At 36.5% G+C, this 22,428-nt stretch overlaps 3 protein-coding genes, 1 long non-coding RNA gene and 3 other non-coding genes across 9 annotated transcripts; 4 read left to right on the forward strand and 3 right to left on the reverse strand.

Moving 5' to 3' along the window:
• Nucleotides 1-3,849: 3,849 nt before the first annotated feature.
• LOC116023222 lies at nt 3,850-5,277 on the reverse strand. Its single transcript, XR_004099387.1, has 2 exons — nt 5,078-5,277; nt 3,850-4,886 (listed from the first exon to the last, which is right to left on the reverse strand). It is a non-coding gene; the product is annotated as an uncharacterized LOC116023222 (long non-coding RNA).
• On the forward strand, nt 3,883-3,954 carry TRNAP-AGG. Its single transcript has one exon. It is a non-coding gene; the product is annotated as a tRNA-Pro (tRNA).
• A 5,324-nt stretch (nt 5,278-10,601) lies between the features above and the next one.
• LOC116022476 lies at nt 10,602-12,065 on the reverse strand. Its single transcript, XM_031263201.1, has 2 exons — nt 11,314-12,065; nt 10,602-11,145 (listed from the first exon to the last, which is right to left on the reverse strand). The coding sequence occupies exons 1-2, from the start codon at nt 12,042-12,044 to the stop codon at nt 10,959-10,961; spliced, it is 918 nt and encodes a 305-aa protein (XP_031119061.1). The 5' UTR covers nt 12,045-12,065; the 3' UTR covers nt 10,602-10,958.
• LOC116022475 lies at nt 11,460-15,124 on the reverse strand. The gene is made up of 2 exons (XM_031263200.1): nt 15,116-15,124; nt 11,460-14,136 (listed from the first exon to the last, which is right to left on the reverse strand). The coding sequence occupies exon 2, from the start codon at nt 14,019-14,021 to the stop codon at nt 12,378-12,380; it is 1,644 nt and encodes a 547-aa protein (XP_031119060.1). The 5' UTR covers nt 14,022-14,136; nt 15,116-15,124; the 3' UTR covers nt 11,460-12,377.
• Nucleotides 15,125-17,516: 2,392 nt separating this feature from the next.
• TRNAP-AGG lies at nt 17,517-17,588 on the forward strand. The gene has a single exon. It is a non-coding gene; the product is annotated as a tRNA-Pro (tRNA).
• A 68-nt stretch (nt 17,589-17,656) lies between these two features.
• TRNAP-UGG lies at nt 17,657-17,728 on the forward strand. Its single transcript has one exon. It is a non-coding gene; the product is annotated as a tRNA-Pro (tRNA).
• A 1,122-nt stretch (nt 17,729-18,850) lies between these two features.
• LOC116021687 lies at nt 18,851-22,032 on the forward strand. Of its 3 annotated transcripts, XM_031262152.1 has the most exons (4): nt 18,851-19,068; nt 19,950-20,017; nt 20,443-21,369; nt 21,570-22,032. In XM_031262152.1, exons 1-3 carry the CDS (start codon nt 18,966-18,968, stop codon nt 21,328-21,330), a joined length of 1,059 nt encoding a protein of 352 aa, XP_031118012.1. In that variant the 5' UTR covers nt 18,851-18,965; the 3' UTR covers nt 21,331-21,369; nt 21,570-22,032. The 3 variants fall into 3 exon arrangements, with proteins under 3 accessions (XP_031118012.1, XP_031118011.1, XP_031118013.1); XM_031262151.1 differs by lacking the exon at nt 21,570-22,032 and having other exon boundaries at nt 20,443-21,436; XM_031262153.1 differs by lacking the exon at nt 21,570-22,032 and having other exon boundaries at nt 19,950-20,002; nt 20,443-21,436.
• The last annotated feature ends 396 nt before the right edge of the window (nt 22,033-22,428 follow it).

The following is a 22,428-nucleotide window of genomic DNA, read 5'->3' on the forward strand; positions in this document are numbered from 1 at the left end:
AAAAAAAAAAAAAAAAAAAAAAAAGCCAGCTAAAGACCTTGTGGTCTAGTGGCACTCGGTTTACACTCCCACATGAAAGGGAAAGTGACTGTTGACTCTTTGTGCTTCATTAGGTTGAGAAAGTAGTACTAAAAAAGAACTAAAATTTATATTTTTTTGCCTTCAACAAACTCAAACATGTGACGTAAGTTTTATTGCTCGAAAATATATCTATCATTTCCCTAAATTAAAATCCTTGTCATTACAACTAGACACATGTCTAATCATAAATGTTTGTTTAAATTAATAAAAAAAATTAAATGAGGTCATTATGCAAGATGAGTCAATTTCGGTGGAGATCAAATTGAAGATGGCAAGAAGCAAATATATGGATATTGTTTCACATTGAATAACATGTGGGAACCAGCACATGGACAGCAGGCCATAGCTGCACCATGCCGATGTTGACTTGGAAAGAAGGAAAGAGTGAAGAAACTTCAATACAATCCAATTCAATTTTTATGGTTTGGACTTTCAATTAATTTCTAAATATTTTTATTTATTTATTTTACATGTGTAATGTGTTACATAAGACTCTGGGGTATAGCACATTGAAAATCTAATGTGGTAGGAGAAATTTATATATAGAGAGGGAGAAACAGAGTTGCATGTAGACCTGCGGATGCGAACTTCTTAAGGAATGCACCATAATTGTTCTATATGAATATAATGCACGTCATCATAAGTACTACATGAATGTACAACATCTTAAATACTACATGAATGCATTGCAATATGGTGCACTCGTGTAGTAATTTTCATGCATTCATGTAATAGTTTCGATGCATTACGTAGTAGATTGGACATGTGGTGCATGTGTGAAATAGTTGCGGAGCTAGAGCAGTGCATGCATAAAGTACTTTTCATACATTCCTTCCGTTTGCAGGTTCGCATGAGAAACAGACCTACATTCCTTCTGTTTGCAGGTTCGCATGAGAAACAGACCTACATTCCTTCCGTTTGCAGGTTCGCATGAGAAACAGACCCGGGTCTAAAAATAGCTAGAGCAATTGTTGTTCGCATGAGAAACGGAGAGCAGTTGTTGTTCGCATGAGAAACGGACCCGGGTCTGAAAATAAATAGTTGTTCGCATGAGAAACGGAGAGCAGTTGTTGTTCGCATGAGAAACGGACCCGGGTCTGAAAATAAATAGTCCAAAACGGTCAACACACTAAGTGGTAGGGGACTAGATTCACCTCAATGGGGATCAAACCCCTAACCTCATGCTTAAGGGATGAGGTGCTGAACCACCACGCCAACCATGTTGGTTAACAATTTATATATTGTATGTTCACAATCTTTATATAATAAATACTCACAATTTACATATTGAATGTTTACAGTTTTATATATTAAATGTTCACAATTTAAATTGTGAACATATAGTGTATAAATTGTGAACATTCAATATATAAAGACCTGACAAAGCATCTAGAAAGATGTAAATCATGTTAATTCAACTGAACGTAGTGAACATATAGATGCTAGACATTTTGCTTACTGTGCACAAGGAACCTCTGGTGAAAGGTGCCCGCACACTGCCGCTGATGAAACTCGATTCCTGGTCTTTGCTCCCAAATTTTACCTCTGTAACTAGTTGAGCTGCCCATACGGGCACCTCTACTTTTATTTTCTTTGCACGTAATGGAGCCTAATTAATGGTTGTTAATATAATTAAAGTTTAATCACATTAACATAGTATAATCCTTAGTTTTTTGTTTTTTTTTTTTTTGAAAACAATATATTCCTTTTTTTTTTTGAAAACAAAAAACAATATAATCCTTAGTTACGTTTAACTTTCAAGTCTTTAGTTTCCTTAAAATAAAAATAAAAATAAAAAAAAATTTCAAGTCTTTAGATTTTTTCTATAGGTTTTCACATAAAAGATGATTTGTCTATTTTTTATACTATATTATTTATAAATTATTTTAGTTGCTTGTGTTGTGCCCTAAAAGCATAAATACCAATAATAGTACTAACTTTTTATGCATAAGAAGTATGAATATTCAACATTAACCAATTACGTATGTAGCTAATCAGCAACGTAATATAAATTCCATACACAAAACAAAATTAGGTAAAAATTGACACATAATAGTTCATATAAGCAAGGCCACTAGCTATTTGGGTGGATTGTACAATATAATGTTAGCTAATTTAGAGAGTCAATTGTATTGATTTTTAGTTCAATAACCTAATTGCATTTCGTGCGTAGTTTAATTTAGTGGTCTATTTAAGTATTTTTCTTACTAGCTCCTTTAAAGTATACGTATAATTTCTTTACATTTTTTGAGTTATGGTATCCAATTATTATTATTATTGTTATTGTTGTTATTATTGGTTCATCATGACTCATGAGCCTATTTTATCAACAACAATAATCCATTTGCTCTCATTTTATTTGCTACATATATTGTTTATTTATCAAACTAAAACTTATTTTTCGCTTATTTTCTAACATTTTAAAAAAATGTTAGTTGTTAACTTTTTATATTTTAAAAAAGATTAATGTAATTTTTAAATATATAGTAAATAATTTGAAATTAATTTTCTTGAGTAATGCAATTATGCACATATGCAATAATTTAGAGGGCGATAAATAAAAATAACAAAGTTGTGGGGATGTATAACTGATTAATTATATTTTATAAACTAATTTTACTTTCCGCCAATGTCGAGCCTTAAAATTTCGCAACCATATAAACCCTAACCATATTCTTTTTAAAATGTTGGAATTTCGCCTGGTTCAGGAAGTATACAACATGCATGGTCAAGATGACCAATAAGTGTGCCATAAATGATGACGATAAGGTCACCTTCATGTTTGAAAGCCTTAGTAAGGCTCAATTTTTTTGTGTTCATTCTCCCGAAATTCTTCTCTACAAAGAGAGTTCACTTGCCACTTGAGCTACCCTATTGGATTTAGTAAATTTTAGTGTTTAGTGATTTTTAAGTGTTTTTCGTGCTTTAGAGTTTATCATTTTATTTTTTGTCCGTGTCCAGTGAAGCGGCTTTCTAGTAAAGTTGTTTGTTCAAGTATTTTCTGCTAACTCGAAACATTCTCAATTTCAAAGTGTTAAAAGTTTCGTGAATATGATTGTTACTATTATAGTCCGTTGTAGAAATACATGAAAGTTTACTTGTTTTGGGATGATTTAAATTTATTTGTTTATATATTATGCTTTATTTGTGTGCATCTGGAATTAAAATGCAGTGAACAAAGTAGTGGTTTATTTGCCTGATTTGGTGTAATTTTATTTTTTAAAATGCAATGGATCGAGTTTAGCTCAAGATAATATTGTTGACTTTGGGATGAAGCTCATATATGGACATTGATAGCGAGCACCTAAGACTACAAAGTAGTGGTTTATTTACCCTAAACCCTAAACCCTTAACATCAATAACAAGAAATCTAATCCAGATACTTTGTTTCTATTAAAAACTCATAAATGTCATTGTTAAGATCATTCTAATATGTGGGTTCTAGGACTTGTACTTTTTTTTTTTTTTTTTTGGAAATCTAGGACTTGTACTTCAGTTGTGGCATTCTTACATTTTAAATGCTTGGAAGCAAATTTTTCTATGTGAGAGAAGTATATTTTCACCTGTAACATTTTATTATAAATGTGAACATCTATAAGTAGGAACCTTGGCAAGAGAATTACATCAAAATATTAGGCTATTTGCATTTTGTAATATTTTTTTACTTTTAAAATGGTTTTTATTTTTTCATTTTATTATAAAATTTCTATTTAATTTACTAATATTTATAACATCAATAATAATAATAATAAGGATAAAGCAACAAAATCAAAAATAACGGATGACATTAACATTAACAAAGGGCATTTGGTCTAGTGGTATGATTTTCGCTTAGGGTGCGAGAGGTCCCGAGTTCAATTCTCAGAATGCCCCTGATGGGTAAATAGGCACAGATTATTGGCTTCACTCAGCCATTTCTCTTTGAGTTAATTCCAACTTTTGGTCCTAGATTTATTAGGCGTTTGCCAGGTTTAGTCCTCCATAATAAAAATGGTCAGATTCTAGCCACGCTTTTTAATCGTTGGACACTTTTAGTCCTCCGTGACTTATGCCATCTATGGACCGTGAATTAGGAGGACTTTTTGGTCTTTTTTATGTTGTCGTCTTCTAATTCTTTCATTCCTCCATTTTAGTGGTTGTTTCTAGCTACAACAAGAACAGAGATGAACAAAATAGCTTAACAATGTTCTTATGCCTAATCTTCCCCAATGTCTCGATCTCTGCTTCAAACCCATTGTCTTGATAACTGTCTTTCTCAATGTCACTGCTCTCACCAGCTAGCTTCAAATTTTTCTTGATCATCTTCACAACAACCACCTCGCCACTGCTCAGCACAACCTTGTAAACCTTTCTAGACAACCCACTTCCAATGACATTATCTTCATCAAGACCATCCAATATCTCGTACTCATCGAAACCCAACTTATGAAATAACATCAAGGACCATTTCGATCTATCTATAGCCTGTTTCGCCTTCTTGAAATTCATATACTTCCAATAGAACCACAGAACTCCCACGATAAGCACCAGCCCAGCAAGCACAAAGATCGATCTCAATAGCCAAGCATAACCAATGTTTTTCTTCTCATCTCTCTCATCACAGAACCAGGCTTAGCATACAAAGACGGAATATCACCGTAGAGGCCCAGAAAACTAATTTTCATAGCCCATAAAATCAAGAAGCTTATCAAGAAAACAAATCTCCTCCGGAATGGTACTGGAAAATCTGTTCTTTGACAAAAACAAAGCCGAAAAATTTGCAGCACCGGTTATGGTTTTTGCAATTTCATCGGAAAATGAGTTGCCTGCCAGAGAGGGAATTTTATATCATCATCGCTTCCTCCAGAAAACCCAACCCACACAAATTTTTCCAAATTTCACCGGAGAAATCATTTTTTGAAACATCAATCCAGAGTAAAGACATAGTTTTTACCGAAATTTTGGGTAAATTTCATTTCAGCGAAAGAGGCGTAAACTCATATAGATTCGAACTCACCTTCTAATTGATTCTCATAGAGATTGAGTGACTCGAACGGCAACTCGCTCATTAGGAATGGTTCCGGCCAACTGGTTCATGGACACGTAGATTCGTCTCAACGCCGTCATCTTCAACCACCACGTTGCTGAAAGTTCTCCCGTAAATGAGTTATTGTTGAGTTCAATTTGTTGGGCGTTGGTTAATTGGGTGAGCCAAATCGGAACAGGGTCGGCCAACTTGTTCGAAGCCACGCACGTCGAAATCGATGAGTTTGGTGGAAGAAACACAAATTAGTAGAAGAGAACATAAAAAGACCAAAAAGTCCTCCTAATTCACAGTCCATAGACGGCATAAGTCACGGAGGACTAAAAGTGTCCAACGATTAAAAAGCGTGGCTAGAATCTGACCATTTTTATTATGGAGGACTAAATCTGACAAACGCCTAATAAGTCTAGGACTAACTCTTTCTCTTTTCTATCATTTCCTCATCTTCATATATCAGTTCACATATCAGCATATATATATACACACTATACACTATGGTAATTGATTGATCCTTACATCCCAAATCAATTTACACCATCAATGGCGCCCGTCTGTGGGGACGCAACAAAAGGCCGTCCTCTCATCAACAAAAATGGCTTCGTTTCCCAGCAACAACGATGAAGAGTGGAGAAGATGGATGGGTCAAAATCTAGCTACTGCATGCCAAACTCCAATTCCAAATTAAAGCTGTCATAAAGTCCAACTCCAACTCCAACCAGATCGCCGGCATGCACCGCCGCTCGCCATAATCGCCGGAGATTCCAGCTCCGCCACCCGCCGCAGCATTCTCCCTCGCGACTCCAATAACCGCTACCGGCAAATGCCCCCACCGCGAAGCACTGTGTTATCCTTGACCTTTGAAACACTGTAATCCTTCGCTGAAACCCGAGAGCATCATCACTCAACCACTTAAGAAGTTCCAGGTTGTGGTAATCACCATTGAGGAGCTCTAGGTTCTGATGAAGCTGCTTTGCCGCCGCCACCATCGTCCCCTCCCACTCTCTCCATCACCGCCATCTTCGCCACTTATTCCATCAAAATTTTCACCGTCTTCCACCAGTATTGCCCGAATCTGAACGGTGCTTGACTGCACGACCATGGCTACAAAATCCACCAAGCTACGGGTCATCTCTGTCGTCGATTCGGTGGTGAGCGGAGTTGGCCGGCGACGGTGTCAAGTGATGCGTCTGGGCTGGCATGGAACGGGATTGGTCTGTAGTGGTTTACAAAAGCAAGAATGCCGGCTATTGGTAGATGTGTGCGGTTAGCAGTGATGTGGGCGGTGGAGTGTAAAAGCAAGAAAAAAGGAATGGTGGATTTGGGCGGTGGCTGTGATGCTTGTGAAGTGTGGCGTGGCAGTGTATGGACAGCTTTCCAAAATCTTGGTACGGTACTCCAAAAAGCCATTTATGAGCATGGGAAATTTCAGTGAGAATTTTCAAATGGGAGGCCTTTGGTATTATAATTTAACCTTAACATACATGGCAGATTATATTATGGTTGCTGCAATAGAAAAATTTAGACAATTTGTAAAATTTGTAATCTATTTTTAGATTGTAAATTGTATAGGCTAGCCTTGTATTTAGAAAATTGTAATAGCAAAATTAGATGTAACAAGTCCGGGTAGGTTGTATTTCCACCACCGGCACCCTAAGCCCGAGTAACATCTCGGCATAAGTCCTACAAAGTAGGTAATTGACAAAAAAATAGAAAAAAAGGGACCATTGTGGTCGCAAAAAAAAAAAAGAACAAAAGAACAAAAAAAGAGAAATCCCGCTTCTCAGCGATGAGACCTCTATGGTCATCAAAAAAAAAAATCCCACTTCTCAGCGATGAGATCTTTGTGGTCGCCAGAATCCCGCTTTTCAGTGGATGCCGCTTCTTTGTGTTGAGACCCCTGCGGTCGCCAAAAAAAAAAAAAAATCGCGCGATAATAAGTAACTTTGGGTGCCCGCACAGCCCCAAAGTGGTGCATTAAGTCATTAGGTACCCCTTGGAGCAAGGAGCCCATTTTAGTTAGAGAAGTGGAGTTAGGTACTAACCTAAGATGTGCATATTAGGATAGGCATGCATTACATGCATATTTGCACTATTATCTTACAATTTGCAGGAAGATATATGCTCTATACCACCCTTGGTGGAAATGAATTTTCGAAAAGCTCAAGGGACATGAAGAATCACTAGAGATTCAACCAAGAGAAGCTGATGTAACTGCACAAACAATCTGAGAAGACCCCTTATAGTCCTTAAAAATTATGCTATTGGTTGTACTCTTTTTCCCTTAGCTAGGTTTTTTCCCATTGGGTTTTTCTTAGTCTAAGGTTTTTAACGAGGCAACCAACGTAATTCACGCTCCCCATGCTCGACTCAGACTTAAGGGGCTCACCACGGACTATCAAAGGCATTCAAATCGGAGAACTTTGTTCGCAACAAGCTAGTCGTCGGGAACACATTTTACTTCTCGAACCTGACGACTCTCGCAAATTCAAGAAGTGGGGGACTCGTGATGGGTAAATACCCCAACGACTACACATAGAAATTCGAAGTGTATATTTATTATTATTATATTCCTGAAAGGTCAGATGACCCTTAGATAATGTGAAAGGTCAAGTGTCCTTTAGAAAATATTATATTATATTCCTGAAGGGTCAGGGCCTGTAACTATATAAAGGCCCTAACCCTTCCTTGTAATTCATTCAATGTGGGCATTCACAATACAAGGCACAGATTATTGGCTTCACTCAGCCATTTCTCTTTTCTATCATTTCCTCATCTTCATATATCAGTTCACATATCATCATATATATATACACACTATACACTATGGTAATTGATTGATCCTTACATCCCAAATCAATTTACACCATCAGCCCCAAATATTTTATTTTATTTAAACTATAAATTTAACATTATAATATTTAAACAAAAGATAATTTAAACTAAGGGCATTTGGTCTAGTGGTATGATTCTTGCTTTGGGTGCAAGAGGTCTTGAGTTCAATTCTTGGAGTGCGATATACATCATGGAAAGCGTTGGAGCTTATTCAATAACCATAATAATAAAATTGATCTCCGATCTTTCGAAATTTTTATGCTAAACAAGATCAATAAAAAGAAATTTTACAATCAATTACTCAAAAAATTGTCTTGTCGAATGACAAATCCTATTTAGCAAAATAGCCAATTTAGTCTTTCACAATAAAGTGATAGACGGAACTGCCATGAAACGACCTGAGCATGTAGATCCACACTCTCCATTGAAGATCAAGTCGTTTGAGTCCGAAGGCCCTTCAATGAAGAACAAGCAATATAACTTATGAAATTGAAGAATTATGGGACTATCTAGAGATCTTGTACCCGCATTGACACTCATTGTAGCCAACCTTATATTTGAATATACAAATTTAGATTTTGTGTTTATAGTGCCGATAAACTTATTCTTTCGACAGTTGATAAGTGCATATTTGATCATATTTAATCCCCATATTTAACCTTATTTGTCCACTAGATTGTATAAATTGTGATCATTATAGCCTTGATTTTCTTTACTTTGATTAATGTTTGCAACTATCATCTTATTTGGAATAAAGTAAAGAAAATTAGGCCGTATTGCATTTAATGGGATGATTTAGAGAAATCCTAAGTTTAATTTGTAATTTTCATCTTTAATAAGCCATCCTAATGTGTTTAATTGCTAGTACGAGATATCAGGGAAATCATGAAGACAAGGAGGATCATGAAGGGACAAGAAAAAAAATGAGAAGATGGATGATGATGAATTAAAGTGGAGGACAAAAGCAAAGAAGATTTGGTCCATTTTCATCATTAAAGATCAGGCAATAATGGAATCAAAGAGTGATATTTTGAATGGTGATTGATCATATGCATAAACCAAAGCAAAAGTGGAACAAGTGTCTAAAATATGATATTTCCGCCCACTGTTCGGTATTTTGACCATATCTCAGAGTAGGAATATCCAAATTAAGTGATCTTTGCACCGTTAGAAAGAAGACTTCAAGGGCTACAACTTTACTAGAAATACAAAACTCATAATTCCGAACAGAAAATGGAGAAAAACAACCCGGAAGATGAAGCTGCGTGCAGTGATGTCATTGCTTGCGAAATTTTCCATCTTCTTTCTCATTATGATATGTGAGGTCATGACATATGTAATTCCCCATTTCCAAATTCAGATGGAATGTGAGGTCATTGCATATGTAATTGTCCATCTTTGCTCCCTTTTGATGCCTATATAAAGCCTTGTAACTCTCAATGGTACGTAACATTTGTTAACTTGCCTTTGGATGATTTCACTTTATAATGGAAGTTATATGTTGAAATCAAGCTACTCTTTGCATGCACCCAATTTAATTTACGAAAGTAAAGAACATTGTGGTTTTAAATTGCTTATGTCCTCTAAGAACTAGGAATTGATATGTCACGGAAGTGGAGCAAATCCTTGTTCTAATCTTTATCTTTAGTTCATGAAAATGAAATTTAGATTAAAGATTCTTTTGTGCAATTCATTGAACTCTTAAATTAATTGTTTTCCCCAAATCTTGTTATTGCATCTATAAGATAATTCTCCTTAATTCGAGTCCTATCTTTAATTATCAGAGTTTATACCAATTGTAATATTGCTTTTAATTCTTGATGAACCTGTTATAGCTTGTTACATATCAACTCATATATGATTGCTTGGATTCTTGTTAAATTTATTCATCTTAATGCCTAAGAATTTAATTGCTATACAAGTACATGCCATAAAACCCAATCTCTTGAGAACGATATAATTAACCCACAAATTCACTACACCACTTTATACATCAACTTTTTGGCGCCGTTGCCGGGGATTGGCATATCTGGTTGTATTGTATAATTAATTATCTAATCTTAGCATTAAAATGAATGAATTTTGAAGGAGATCAAGTTTTGAATAAGATGAATCTTCTGTAAAACCCAGTGTGACCAAGAAAACTCCTTACTCCTTTTACCGAGCTTGGGGGTGGCAATTTTGAAATGACTTCAATCTTTGCCGGGTCTACTTCAATTCCCCTTGCTGAAATTTTGTGGCCAAGAACTATGCCTTCAGTTGCCATAAAATGACATTTCTCCCAATTCAGAACTAAATTGACTTCTTGGCACCTGCACAGAACTTTATCAAGATTTATCAAACAATCATCAAACGACTTACCATAAACTGAGAAATCATCCATGAATACTTCCATGATTTCTTCCACCATTTCAGAAAAGATTGCCATCATGCACCTCTGAAAAGTAGCTGGTGCATTACACAAACCAAATGACATCTTTTTGAAAGCAAAGGTGCCATATTGACATGTGAATGTTGTCATTTCTTGATCACCTGGGTGAATAGAAATCTGAAAATATCCTGAAAAACCATCTAGAAAACAGAAGTATTCATTCTTGGACATTCTCTCAAGCAATTGATCAATAAATGGAAGGGGGTAATGATCTTTCCTAGTAGACTTATTCAATTTTCTGTAATCAATGCACATTCTATGACCAGTAACAAGTCTAGTAGGAATCAACTCATTATTGTCATTTTCAATGACCGTTATACCGCCCTTTTTCGGAACAACATGTATGGGACTCACCCACTTGCTGTCCGAAATAGGGTATATAATGTCGGCCTCAAGAAATTTCAAAATTTCCTTCTTAACTACATCCTTCAAATTGGGATTTAATCTCCTAAGGGGTTCAACAGTAGGTTTGGCATTCTCTTCTAAATAAATTCTATGCATGCAGTACTTAGGATCAATGCCAATTAAATCACCAATAGTATAACCAATTACCCTCCTATGTTTTCTAAGCACATTAAGCAGCTTATCAATTTAATCACTATGCAAAGAAGAATTAACAATTACAGGATAAGTGGAGTTAGAGCCCAGAAAAACATACCTTAGACTAGGAGGTAAAGGTTTTAGTTCTACCTTTGGTGCATGTTCCTCTCCTAGCGGGTCAAGAGCAGCAAAAATTCTTTCTCCAGCCCCACCTTGATCAAAAATCCCTTGCTCGCATGTGTCCATCTCCTCACCTTGATCAAAAATCCCTTGCTCGCATGTGTCCATCTCCTTTTGGGTGCCAAAAATCCCTTGCTCGCATGTGTCCATCTCCTTTTGGGTGCAGATTATCCCTTGCTCGCATGTGTCCATCTCCTTTTGGGTGCAGATTCCAAATTGCTCGCATGTGTCCATCTCCTTTTGGGTGCAGATTCCAAATTTCTCAAGAAGTTCTTCAACAATCGAATACTCCTTGTCAATCTTCAAGACTTCACCAGGGTTTACCTCACAAATTTCCACCATATTGCATTCATCAATGTAAGTTGGTTGGTGTTTGGCCATTTTGAATATATCAAATTCAATCTTGTGATCGGCCACTTCCATAACAAGCTTCCCCCTTTTTACATCAATGATCGCCCCAGCTGTGGCTAGAAATGGTCTACCAAGGATTATGGGTACCTTGGCATCTTCCTCAATGTCAAGAATCACAAAATCTCCCGGGATGTAGTATTGATCGATCATTACTGGGATGTCTTCTAATACTCCCACTGGGCGCTTTATTGAGCGATCCGCCATTTGAAGTGTCATGGTAGTGGGTTTCGGCTCTCCAAGGTTGAGCCTCTTGCAAAGGGAGTAAGGCATGAGGCTCACACTAACTCCGAGATCACATAGAGCACGACCCACAACAAATCCTCCAACGATACATGGAATAGCAAAACTTCCAGGATCCTTCAACTTCGGTGGTAGATTCTTTTGTATTGCAGCGCATGCCAATGCTCCCTCACTAAGATCTATCACTGCACTCTTCTCCAGCTTCTTTTTATTACTCAAAATATCCTTCAAGAATTTCTTGTATGATGGTATTTGAGTAACAGCATCCACAAAAGGCATAGATATCTCCAACTTGCCAAGCATCATTTTGAATTTGTTCTCCCTCTCGGTTTCTTTGGACTTCCACAACCTTTGTGGAAATAGCAATAAATTGCAAGGAATCACTGAATCATCAATTTGCTTGCCCTTGTTCTTTTTACCTTGGCTAGGATCCTCCTTTGTATGCACTTGTCCTTCGGGATCTCCTTTTTGTGGTAGAAGTTCTTTTTCTTTCCCTTCATTTTCAAGAGCAATGTTATCGTCTGGAAAGGGTGGATCAGTCAAAGACTTCCCGCTTCTAGTTACAACAGCATTGACTTGATTCCTAGGATTTTCAGTGCTTGCTGGAAGTTTACCATTAAATGAAGGTTGGGTAGAAGCTTAGGCACCTCCTCCTTGTTGTTGAGCTCGAAGACCTTCAACTTCGGTTTGCAATTTACTCATTTGTGTCATAATCATGTTCATGAAGGTTTTCATATCCGGATCTTGAGATGATTGTGAATACCCTTGCTGATTCTGAGTATTTTCTTGGCTCGTACCATGTCCTTGATTTCCTCTCCATTGCTGGTTGCCTTGATATCCACCTCTAAAGCCTTGGTTGCCTTGAAAACCAGGAGGTGGATTTCTCCCTTGAAAACCTTGATTGCTCCAAGAAGGATTGACTTGATTCCTCCATTGCGCTTGGCCTTGAGGTCTTTGGTATCCAATCATGTCAACTTGCTCTACAGTTGAATAAGAGTTGTGGCTGCCAGGTTCCAATAGTTGACAACTTTGAGAAGCATGAGCACCGCCACAAATAGCGCAACTGAGCACCATAGCCATAGTTGAAGATGGTGGTGGGCTTGGAGTTGTTGGTTGTACCATCGAGTAGGCTTGTGGTGTGGGTGGCATCTGGGATGAGGAAATGACTGACTGAGCATTCGCCTTCTTATTCAACACCATTTCTTTCAACATGTGTTGGATCGAATCCAGTTGGGCTTGCATGGCAACCTTCTCATCCACTTCAAACATACCTACTGCTTTCTCTTTCCTTGGTTGCTCGACTCTTTCATTGTACCAATACGCAGTGTTGGCTGTGATTCTTTCTATCAGCTGCTCTCCATGATCGGGCGTCATATCAAGAAACACTCCCCCCATAGAAGAAGTATCCAACACTGTCTTGTAGTTGTCCAGCAATCCTTCGTAAAAAGATGAAATGAAATCCCCAGGAGATAGGAGATTCCTAGGACACTGCCTCCTAAGATCCTTGAACCTCTTCCATGCCTCGTACAGATTTTCACTTCCGAATTGCTGGAAATTCTGGATTTGCTTCTTCAATTTTGCAGCCTTGGAGGGTGGATAGTATTCTTGCATGAAAGATTTGTACAGCTGGTCCCATGTGTTGAAATGATTTGGCCCGAAGGAATTGAGCCAACTCAGAGCTTGATCCCTCAATGAAAATGGGAACAATCGCAGCTTGATTGCATCCATAGACACCCCATTCATCTTGATAGTTTGGCATATTCTGTCGAAATGGGTGATATGCGCCTTAGGATCTTCCAACTTTGAACCTCCAAATTGATTTGCTTGCACCAAGTTAATCATGGAAGTCTTGAGTTCAAAGTTATTGGCCTTGATTCCGAGATAGGCAATGCAATCTTCTTCTTCAAATTGGGGAGCCAGATGAGTAGCCATGGGTTGAAAATTTTGTGCTCTTTGGTAGAAGTAGGGTTGGGCTCTTTGAGGGAAATTCTGGTATGGGTCAAACATAGGGTTTGTGAAGAAATTTGGGTTCAAAAGATGAGGAAAATTTTGCATCCCGACCCCTTGTAGTTGCGGTGGAAATTGAAAACCTAATCCTCCTCCTAAATAAGGATTTAGATTCGGATTTTCCATGGAGGTAGAGATTGGTATTCGTACCGGTGCCACTGGATCTTGAGAGGTATTGGGTTGAGCCTCCGTGTGTGCTCCTTGACTCGGGCTTGCTCGGGAACTACTTCCTCCGGGAGACATTTGGCCTGGGTTGCTAGATTCACCGGTCTCCATGTTTATCTCCACTGGTTCAAACTCTTTCAACTGATTGGATGAGCCTTTCTTCAACTTCCTTAACTCTCTAGAGAGTTCTTGGTTTAAAGGACAAAGGTTTTGACCACCTTGTGATCTAGTTTGCATAAATCAAAAGCTATCCAAATTCAAACAAACTTAAGAAAACACTTAAACAATAAAAACAAAACTTGATCTCCTTCAAAATTCATTCATTTTAATGCTAAGATTAGATAATTAATTATACAATACAACCAGATATGCCAATCCCCGGCAACGGCGCCAAAAAGTTGATGTATAAAGTGGTGTAGTGAATTTGTGGGTTAATTATATCGTTCTCAAGGGATTGGGTTTTATGGCATGTACTTGTATAGCAATTAAATTCTTAGGCATTAAGATGAATAAATTTAACAAGAATCCAAGCAATCATATATGAGTTGATATGTAACAAGCTATAACAGGTTCATCAAGAATTAAAAGCAATATTACAATTGGTATAAACTCTGATAATTAAAGATAGGACTCGAATTAAGGAGAATTATCTTATAGATGCAATAACAAGATTTGGGGAAAACAATTAATTTAAGAGTTCAATGAATTGCACAAAAGAATCTTTAATCTAAATTTCATTTTCATGAACTAAAGATTAAGATTAGAACAAGGATTTGCTCCACTTCCGTGACATATCAATTCCTAGTTCTTAGAGGACATAAGCAATTTAAAACCACAATGTTCTTTACTTTCGTAAATTAAATTGGGTGCATGCAAAGAGTAGCTTGATTTCAACATATAACTTCCATTATAAAGTGAAATCATCCAAAGGCAAGTTAACAAATGTTACGTACCATTTACTAACAAGATTTCAATTAAATCTATGCATACTTCAATAAACTCTTGAATTAAAGCCTTCCCCTTTATGAAATATTCATGAACTTAGCATCAATAAGATAATCCTACCCTAATTCAAGTCCTTAAATACAACTACTCACAATCCATAGTGGAATACATCAAACTAACGATATTTAAATTCATAAGCATAGTAAATAAATTGTAAAGAGATAAAAGGAACAAGAAAACTTATGGATTGAAGACCAAACTCTTGGAGTTTCCTCCTACACACTTGCTAGAAGAAGAACACAACACTAAAACTAAAATATGAAAGCTAGAATGAGAGGAGATAGAAGGAATTGGTGAGGAATGGTATCTTCAAGTTTGAGAGTTACAAGGCTTTATATAGGCATCAAAAGGGAGCAAAGATGGACAATTACATATGCAATGACCTCACATTCCATCTGAATTTGGAAATGGGGAATTACATATGCCATGACCTCACATATCATAATGAGAAAGAAGATGGAAAATTTCGCAAGCAATGACATCACTGCACGCAGCTTCATCTTCCGGGCTGTTTTTCTCTATTTTCTGTTCGGAATTATGAGTTTTGTATTTCTGGTAAAGTTGTAGCCCTTGAAGTCTTCTTTCTAACGGTGCAAATATCACTTAATTTGGATATTCCTACTCTGAGATATGGTCAAAATACCGAACAGTGGACAATTTGTGCGGAAATATCAGATTTTAGACACTTGTTCCACTTTTGCTTTGGTTTATCCATATGATCAATCACAATTCAAAATATCACTCTTTGATTCCATTATTGCCTGATCTTTAATGATGAAAATGGACCAAATCTTCTTTGCTTTTGTCCTCCACTTTAATTCATCATCATCCATCTTCTCATTTTTGTTCTTGTCCCTTCATGATCCTCCTTGTCTTCATGATTTCCCTGATATCTCCTACTAGCAATTAAACACATTAGGATGGCTTATTAAAGATGAAAATTACAAATTAAACTTAGGATTTCTCTAAATCATCCCATTAAATGCAATACGGCCTAATTTTCTTTACTTTATTCCAAATAAGATGATAGTTGCAAACATTAATCAAAGTAAAGAAAATCAAGGCTATAATGATCACAATTTATACAATCTAGTGGACAAATAAGGTTAAATATGGGGATTAAATATGATCAAATATGCACTTATCAACACCATCCACCCGTTCTTGAAAATATTCATACCTACCCTCTAGTGCATTAACTATACGCAAAAATAAATGTTTTCACATTTGAAATTGTCTAACTAAACAAACTCACCAGATAGAAGGGATCACCATTTTAGTAATTGCTCGGGAACTAAATGCTCATGACCATTCTCACGATCCCGGTTGAAATATCTTCGAGGATTTGTAAATCATAAAGAAGACACTCTCCTATTTATCAATATTTGAATTGTTTGTTTAACCAAATAGTCCCCAACATCACAATTATTATCACTGGAATGTTCTTAGTAACTAGACATTTTGAGTTTGGAAAAACTTTATAGGAAGTGTGGATTGAAAATAATATATTGAAGGAGTAGGATTGCATAAATTTTTTGAATATAAATAAGGTAGATTGTATGATTTATATAGATATAAAAAAAATAAAATAAAATAAAAGCGCGCACACACACACTCAAGGCCGGATCATACAACTACTTTTTTATTTTTATTTTTATTTATTTTTATATATATAATGTCCCCACCAAAAAACTCATTTGCATGAAGTTGGGCATGACCAGCATGTAGCGACGTGCCACACACCATGGCAAACATGCTCCAGAGAGACCAATCTCTACAAAACATGTTTTTTTTAGTATTATTCTGTTACAACGTAGTATCTGTTCATAGTTGTTTTTTCAACTAAATGAAGCACAAATAGCCAATATCACCACTCGAACTCACCCCTCCCATGTGGGGGTGCAACCGGGTGCCACTAGACCACAAGGTCTTTGGCATTAAAAGTAGTAATGTTAAAGAAAACAACTTGCAGTTACCTATAAATCCCCTTTTATTGCAAATAAAACTAATTATTGAAGTCTCGAAAGGGATGACCGAATTGGTAGTGCATGATTCTCGTACTAGAAAGTTATGAATTTGATTCTTGTTAACATCCTTTGCATCGATACCGAGCTCGTCGCACAATGTAAAAAAAAAAAAAAAAAAAAAAAAANAAAAAAGTAATTATATCAAAATCGAAAGTTATGTTCTTTCAACTAAAAAGTTAAAATTAATCTTAAGCCACTGATACTTTTCATAAACTGACATTTAAATTATATCTAAAGAAATTTTATTGGTCATATTCTTGAATTTGGAATGAAAAGAGGAGCAATGCTTCCTAGCATAGGACAAAGAACAAAACCACATAGATCATAATAGGCGCTTATATAACTCTTAATATATGTAAACAAAATAATGCAATTTAGATAAGAACACAAAATTTATGTGGAAAATTAAATATGGGAAGAAACCTATGAAAAATGAATGTTATTTTCATTAAGTAAATTGGATTCAAAGATCCCAGACAAAGGGATTACAATAGCTACAGAATGTGAATTGCTTATATTATTGAATAAGTTGAACATAAGATAAATTGTACAAAAAAAAATAAACACCAGCAACGGGCATTTGGTCTAGTGGTATGATTCTCGCTTAGGGTGCGAGAGGTCCCGAGTTCAATTCTCGGAATGCCCCAAAAGTTTTTTCTCTTTTTTAAATAGTAGATTGATATATAAAATGAAACACTACCATATTATATGTGTGGGCATTTGGTCTAGTGGTATGATTCTCGCTTTGGGTGCGAGAGGTCCCGAGTTCAATTCTCGGAATGCCCCTCCTTTCTGGCACAAGTCAAGTTATAGGATAATTTTAAGCAAGTAGTCCCTCACGCCCTCCATATCAAATCAGTTTATATATGACACTTTCTTAAGAGAATGCAGTATGCCTGCCAGTACCCGTCTATGGTTTTTGAATGGCTGCTTGGTTATTACTCCGTATTTATGAATGTGATAAAATTAAATTAATGAATGGATATCCTTTGCAGCTAGGGTTTGTTGGTATGGGGGCTAGTCACAAAACTATATAATGTTGGCTTCTCAATAAACTGACATAAAAAAAAATGTATAATATTTTTAAATAAACCTTAGCTTTAATCTCGGTTATTTGAAAAAAATAATTTTTTATTATATAAAATTGGTGAATACGACTTCGGTTAGATGTTGTATCTTATTTCTGTTAGAATAATGTTTAAATTTAACCAACGTCGTATAGTCTAAATAACCAACGTTAAAAGTCTCTCGCGAAACTTGCCTAAAACACATCTAAAAAAACTACAAAAGCAATCAGCTCGTTTGACATTTCGCTACCATTTAATTACAAAACCGTCACGTCACTCCTCCTATCCACCCCATAAACTCCCCCCTCACTCCATGTCCGTCACTCCCCCCATTCACTCCATGTCTGTTACTCCCCCACTCACTCCATGTCACTTCTCCTACCACTCACTCCATAACTGTCACGTCACTCCTCCTATCCACTCCGTCACGTCACTCTCGCATTCACTCCATGTCACTCCTCCTACCACTCCCGTCAAGTCACTTTCCCACTCACTCCATGTTACTCCTCTTACCACTCCATAGCCGTCACGCCATTCCTCCTACCTACTCCATTAAGCTTGTCATGCGCCACCCTACTTCTTGTCTTAGGCCTCTCATTCTCCAACCAAAAAATTCGGCCTATATCCCATAACCCTATCAGATTTAAATGTGTATGCGTGTAAAATAAGTTTAGAAATTTATTTTAAAAACCAAAATTGTTATTATACAACTAATTATTGAAGTAATTTGAATTTGAATGTTTGTGTTTTACTTAAACCCGAAAATATTACCCTTATTATTATTATTATTATTAATGTGCAATGACTGTTGATTTACCTGAGTTGAGGCACAAGGGTTATCTCTATGAGTTCTTGAAACTTTTCCCAGCACTCCTCCCACTTGTGTTTACACTTTTTCCCAAAAAAGCGCTACCAAAACTAGGCGATTGAGAACAAGAATTCCAGTGTCGAATCCCATGGAATCTTCAAGTATCGAAAGCCCGATATTCACGGAGACCGATCTGGGCACCCGCCTTGCGGTGCCAATCTCTCCCGACGCTACGGCAAGGGAATTCAAGAGTGAGTACTACTCCACATTCTTCTCTGTTCTATATCTATTCCTTTATTCGCATGTAGCCATGTAGGTTTCTATGCTGTTTAGTCCCAATAATTTAAAAAATGTGCTATAAAGATCGTATCTTTATTAATTTTTGGGATTTTCTGGGTTTTCGTATATATTTGCAATCATTATTGTTAATATCTGGAGGTTTCTTTCATTTCTATGCCACATTTAAGTCTAGTCCCGGAAAGTGCCATAGTGGGCTTAGGAGTTAATACTTGACTATAGTGGTTTTTCTCGATTTAGTCCTAAATGATTTTTTTGTTCTTAATTAGGTCCTTGCTCCTATGATTTTACCCAATTGAATCCTTGACTATTAAAATCAAAGACTAAGTTGGAAAAAAAATCATTATATTCAAGGATTAAATTGGGTAAAATCACTATAGTTGGATAAAACTTTTGGGTATCAATTGCCTTGAAATTATCAAGGCATCTTAAGAGGGCTCAATTGAGTAAAATCATCAGAGTCGATGACCTAATTAAATTAAGCACAATAAGTCGTCGGGGACTAAATTGGGTATTAATTCGTGGGAATAGTGTTCAACTAGTTTGTGGTAACTCAAGAGTTAATCACTTTAATTATTATTTTTTTCTATAATTTTAGTTTATGTAGTTCTTGGCTTCAATGTGCATAATTACCAGAGGAATTGAGGGAATACTCTGCTCTTTGCTTGAAGCAAATTGTGGGGTTTGCTGCTTCACCCAACCTTAGTTGGTTTCTGGACTTCTGATGCTTCAAAGAGAGATTAACTGATTAATAGATACATTGTTGCTCAAAATATGTTGTGAAATGTGATTTCTGCTTTTGGAGGTTTAATAAGTATGTACTGTTGTTTCCTAGGAGTATTTGAGAGGGCGCACTTGAATTGTTTCCCAAAACTTGGGGATATCAAGGTGAATGGTTTGATGGTATGTTTTGAAGTTCTGGACTGTTTCCTTTGTTGTTTTTTACCCGATTATTTATAATTTACTAGTTTACCACAGCAGTGGCATTTGTATTGCTTGTTTTGAAAGTTGCGATGACTGAGCATTCAACACTATGATATTAGTTATTTTTAGAGTAAATGTTCATCGTTGTAACATTTCTTACCTTTGAATTGATTTCATTACACTTTAAATAATGGGCATACACAGGGGCGGAGCCAGAAATTTCGACCAGCAGGGGCGAAATATATATATACATACACAATGGGGGTGGGGGTGGGGGGGCATAGAGGCTTACATAGCTATACATGCGGGATTCAAAGTATACCAAGCTGTGTAACTTCATTGTCTCAAATCCAATGCTTATTTATGTTGAATGCTTATGCCTATATAACTTGTGTTTGTGACAGGTTCAGAGGAAATCATTCTTTTACCAATTATCTGATACATTACCTTTAAGGTATGCTTTTCAGTACTTGAAAGGAAATTGGTTTCTTCGAGTTAAAGTATGCCATTCTAGCATTCCTGACAAGTTAGGGGCACCTGAACATGTATGTGAAAAGATTAAGGATTGTTCAACTGATGTTAATGATGGTGCTGGTTCAACAGATGCCAAGAATTTTCTTTCAAGTACAATTAAGATTAAGTCAAAATGCAGGAGGAGGAAGATCAAAAGGTTTGCCAGCTTTAGAATTTCACTCTTAGATATTCGAAGAAGGTTCTACTTTTCGGAGAGGCAAAAGATTAAAAAGAAAAGAGTTAGGAAAAAGTATGATATTAAGTGCTCAATAAATACAGTTGATGAGCAGCATGTTGTTTCTGATGAGAGTTGTGATATTGCTAAATCGGGTGCTAAGGACAAGTCAAGTAAAGAGGGAAATTATAGCCAAGCAGTGGAGAGTCGTCATGAGACATTATCGGAATCCATGTCAGTCTCGGGCATTATTCGGAAGTATTTCTCCTGTTACGACGAGGTGAACTCAGGTTCGGGGTTTTCTTATTCAACAGTTAGAGGTGGTGAACAAAAGGAAAAACTGATCGTTAGAACAGATGACTGCCATCTGAACTTTGGTGTTTGTACGCCTCCTCCATTTAGAGCCAAAACACCATCGAAAACGCTAAATGTTCCTCTGACTAGCAAAACTGCTTCTATACCCTCGAGAAAGGTTAAGAAAGCCGAAGTTGGGAAGCGCCTTCTAACTGCTGCAAATCATCTCGGGCTTAATTCAAGTAACAGAAGTCCTGGACTTTCTCTTACGAGAAGTGTGGTGTTTGAGATCCCGGATGAGGACGACTGAAGATTGCAATGCACTACCTGGCTACAATTGGAAAAAAAGGTAGTTGATGTCTTGGTAAGAGAAGAAAATCAATCTCTTTAACTACTGAAACATGGATAATTAAGTACTTTTGAGAGTGATAACATTCTACCTTACTGTGTGTGTATATATATATATATATATATATATATATATATATATATATATATCCTCTTTCAAAAAAAAAGGGACCTAGTAGTCGATTTTTTCCCCCACGACAGGTATTGCTATATTAGCTCATCTTCCTTTTAAGGTATGGACTGATTTAGTTCACGGTTCCAATCGCCTGCTGGAGGGGGGAACTGCAACGGGGCCCTTTGGTTGTACAATTAGTTGAAAGTTTTGTAAAATTTACCGAAAGGTGTTGGCTGAAGTGGAAGGGGTTTGAATCGCTTAAACATATAGTCAAGGATTTGGACCCATGCAACACTTTTGGGCGAGCCGCCTCAAATGGGCCCAACCGAGGCTATGTTTTGTACAATTAGTTGAAAGTTCATGTTTTGTACAATTAGCTGAAAGTTCTGTAAAATTTGATGTTTTGTACAATTAGTTCAAAGTTTTGTTACTCTAAAATGGTATTTATTGTCTTGTAAACTGAACTCTTGCTGCCTGTAAGTCAATCTTGAGATAACAGAGTCACTTGTTTATTTGAGTCAACAAGTCATTCTTTAACTCTTGTGGAAATTTAGGCACATGACCAAGTCATCTCTCTCATCTTTTGCTGCACCAAAAGCTCTGTTTTTGGGCTCTATATTGTTCATAAAGTTTTTGTGCTGTGAAGTTAAGCAAGTTTTTCGCACTTTTAGTCCCAAGTGTATTGTGTCACTAATAACGTTGATTCACTATTTTCAAAACTTGCATAATTGGTTCACGGTTATTATTTTCTTAGCTTAAATGGTCCTTCCAGTTAATTATAGTCATCGATCAATTATGCAAGTTTTGAAAGTAGTGGATCAACATTGTTAGGGCATCCCCATTAGTGTATTTTTTGCATGGTTTTTAGGTGGTTTTTGAGGCATTGCATCCTAAGTGAAAGTGAGAAAATTTGAGAGTATTGCAGGAGAATTGATTTTTTGTCCT

Source organism: Ipomoea triloba, chromosome 6, assembly GCF_003576645.1.
Source record: "Ipomoea triloba cultivar NCNSP0323 chromosome 6, ASM357664v1".
Classification (NCBI taxonomy): domain Eukaryota; kingdom Viridiplantae; phylum Streptophyta; class Magnoliopsida; order Solanales; family Convolvulaceae; genus Ipomoea; species Ipomoea triloba.

Excerpts from the sequence above, each read along its gene's own strand:
- LOC116022475 (XM_031263200.1), bottom strand. The coding sequence starts at position 14,021 with ATGGAGACCGGTGAATCTAGCAACCCAGGCCAAATGTCTCCCGGAGGA.
- LOC116021687 (XM_031262152.1), top strand. The coding sequence starts at position 18,966 with ATGGAATCTTCAAGTATCGAAAGCCCGATATTCACGGAGACCGATCTG. Across the intron at positions 19,069-19,949 it reads TACGGCAAGGGAATTCAAGA|GAGTATTTGAGAGGGCGCAC; the intron begins GTGAGTACTACT and ends GTTGTTTCCTAG. Across the intron at positions 20,018-20,442 it reads TCAAGGTGAATGGTTTGATG|GTTCAGAGGAAATCATTCTT; the intron begins GTATGTTTTGAA and ends TGTTTGTGACAG.
- LOC116022476 (XM_031263201.1), bottom strand. The coding sequence starts at position 12,044 with ATGATGCTTGGCAAGTTGGAGATATCTATGCCTTTTGTGGATGCTGTT. Across the intron at positions 11,146-11,313 it reads ACCCAAAAGGAGATGGACAC|ATGCGAGCAAGGGATTTTTG; the intron begins ATGCGAGCAATT and ends GGAGATGGACAC.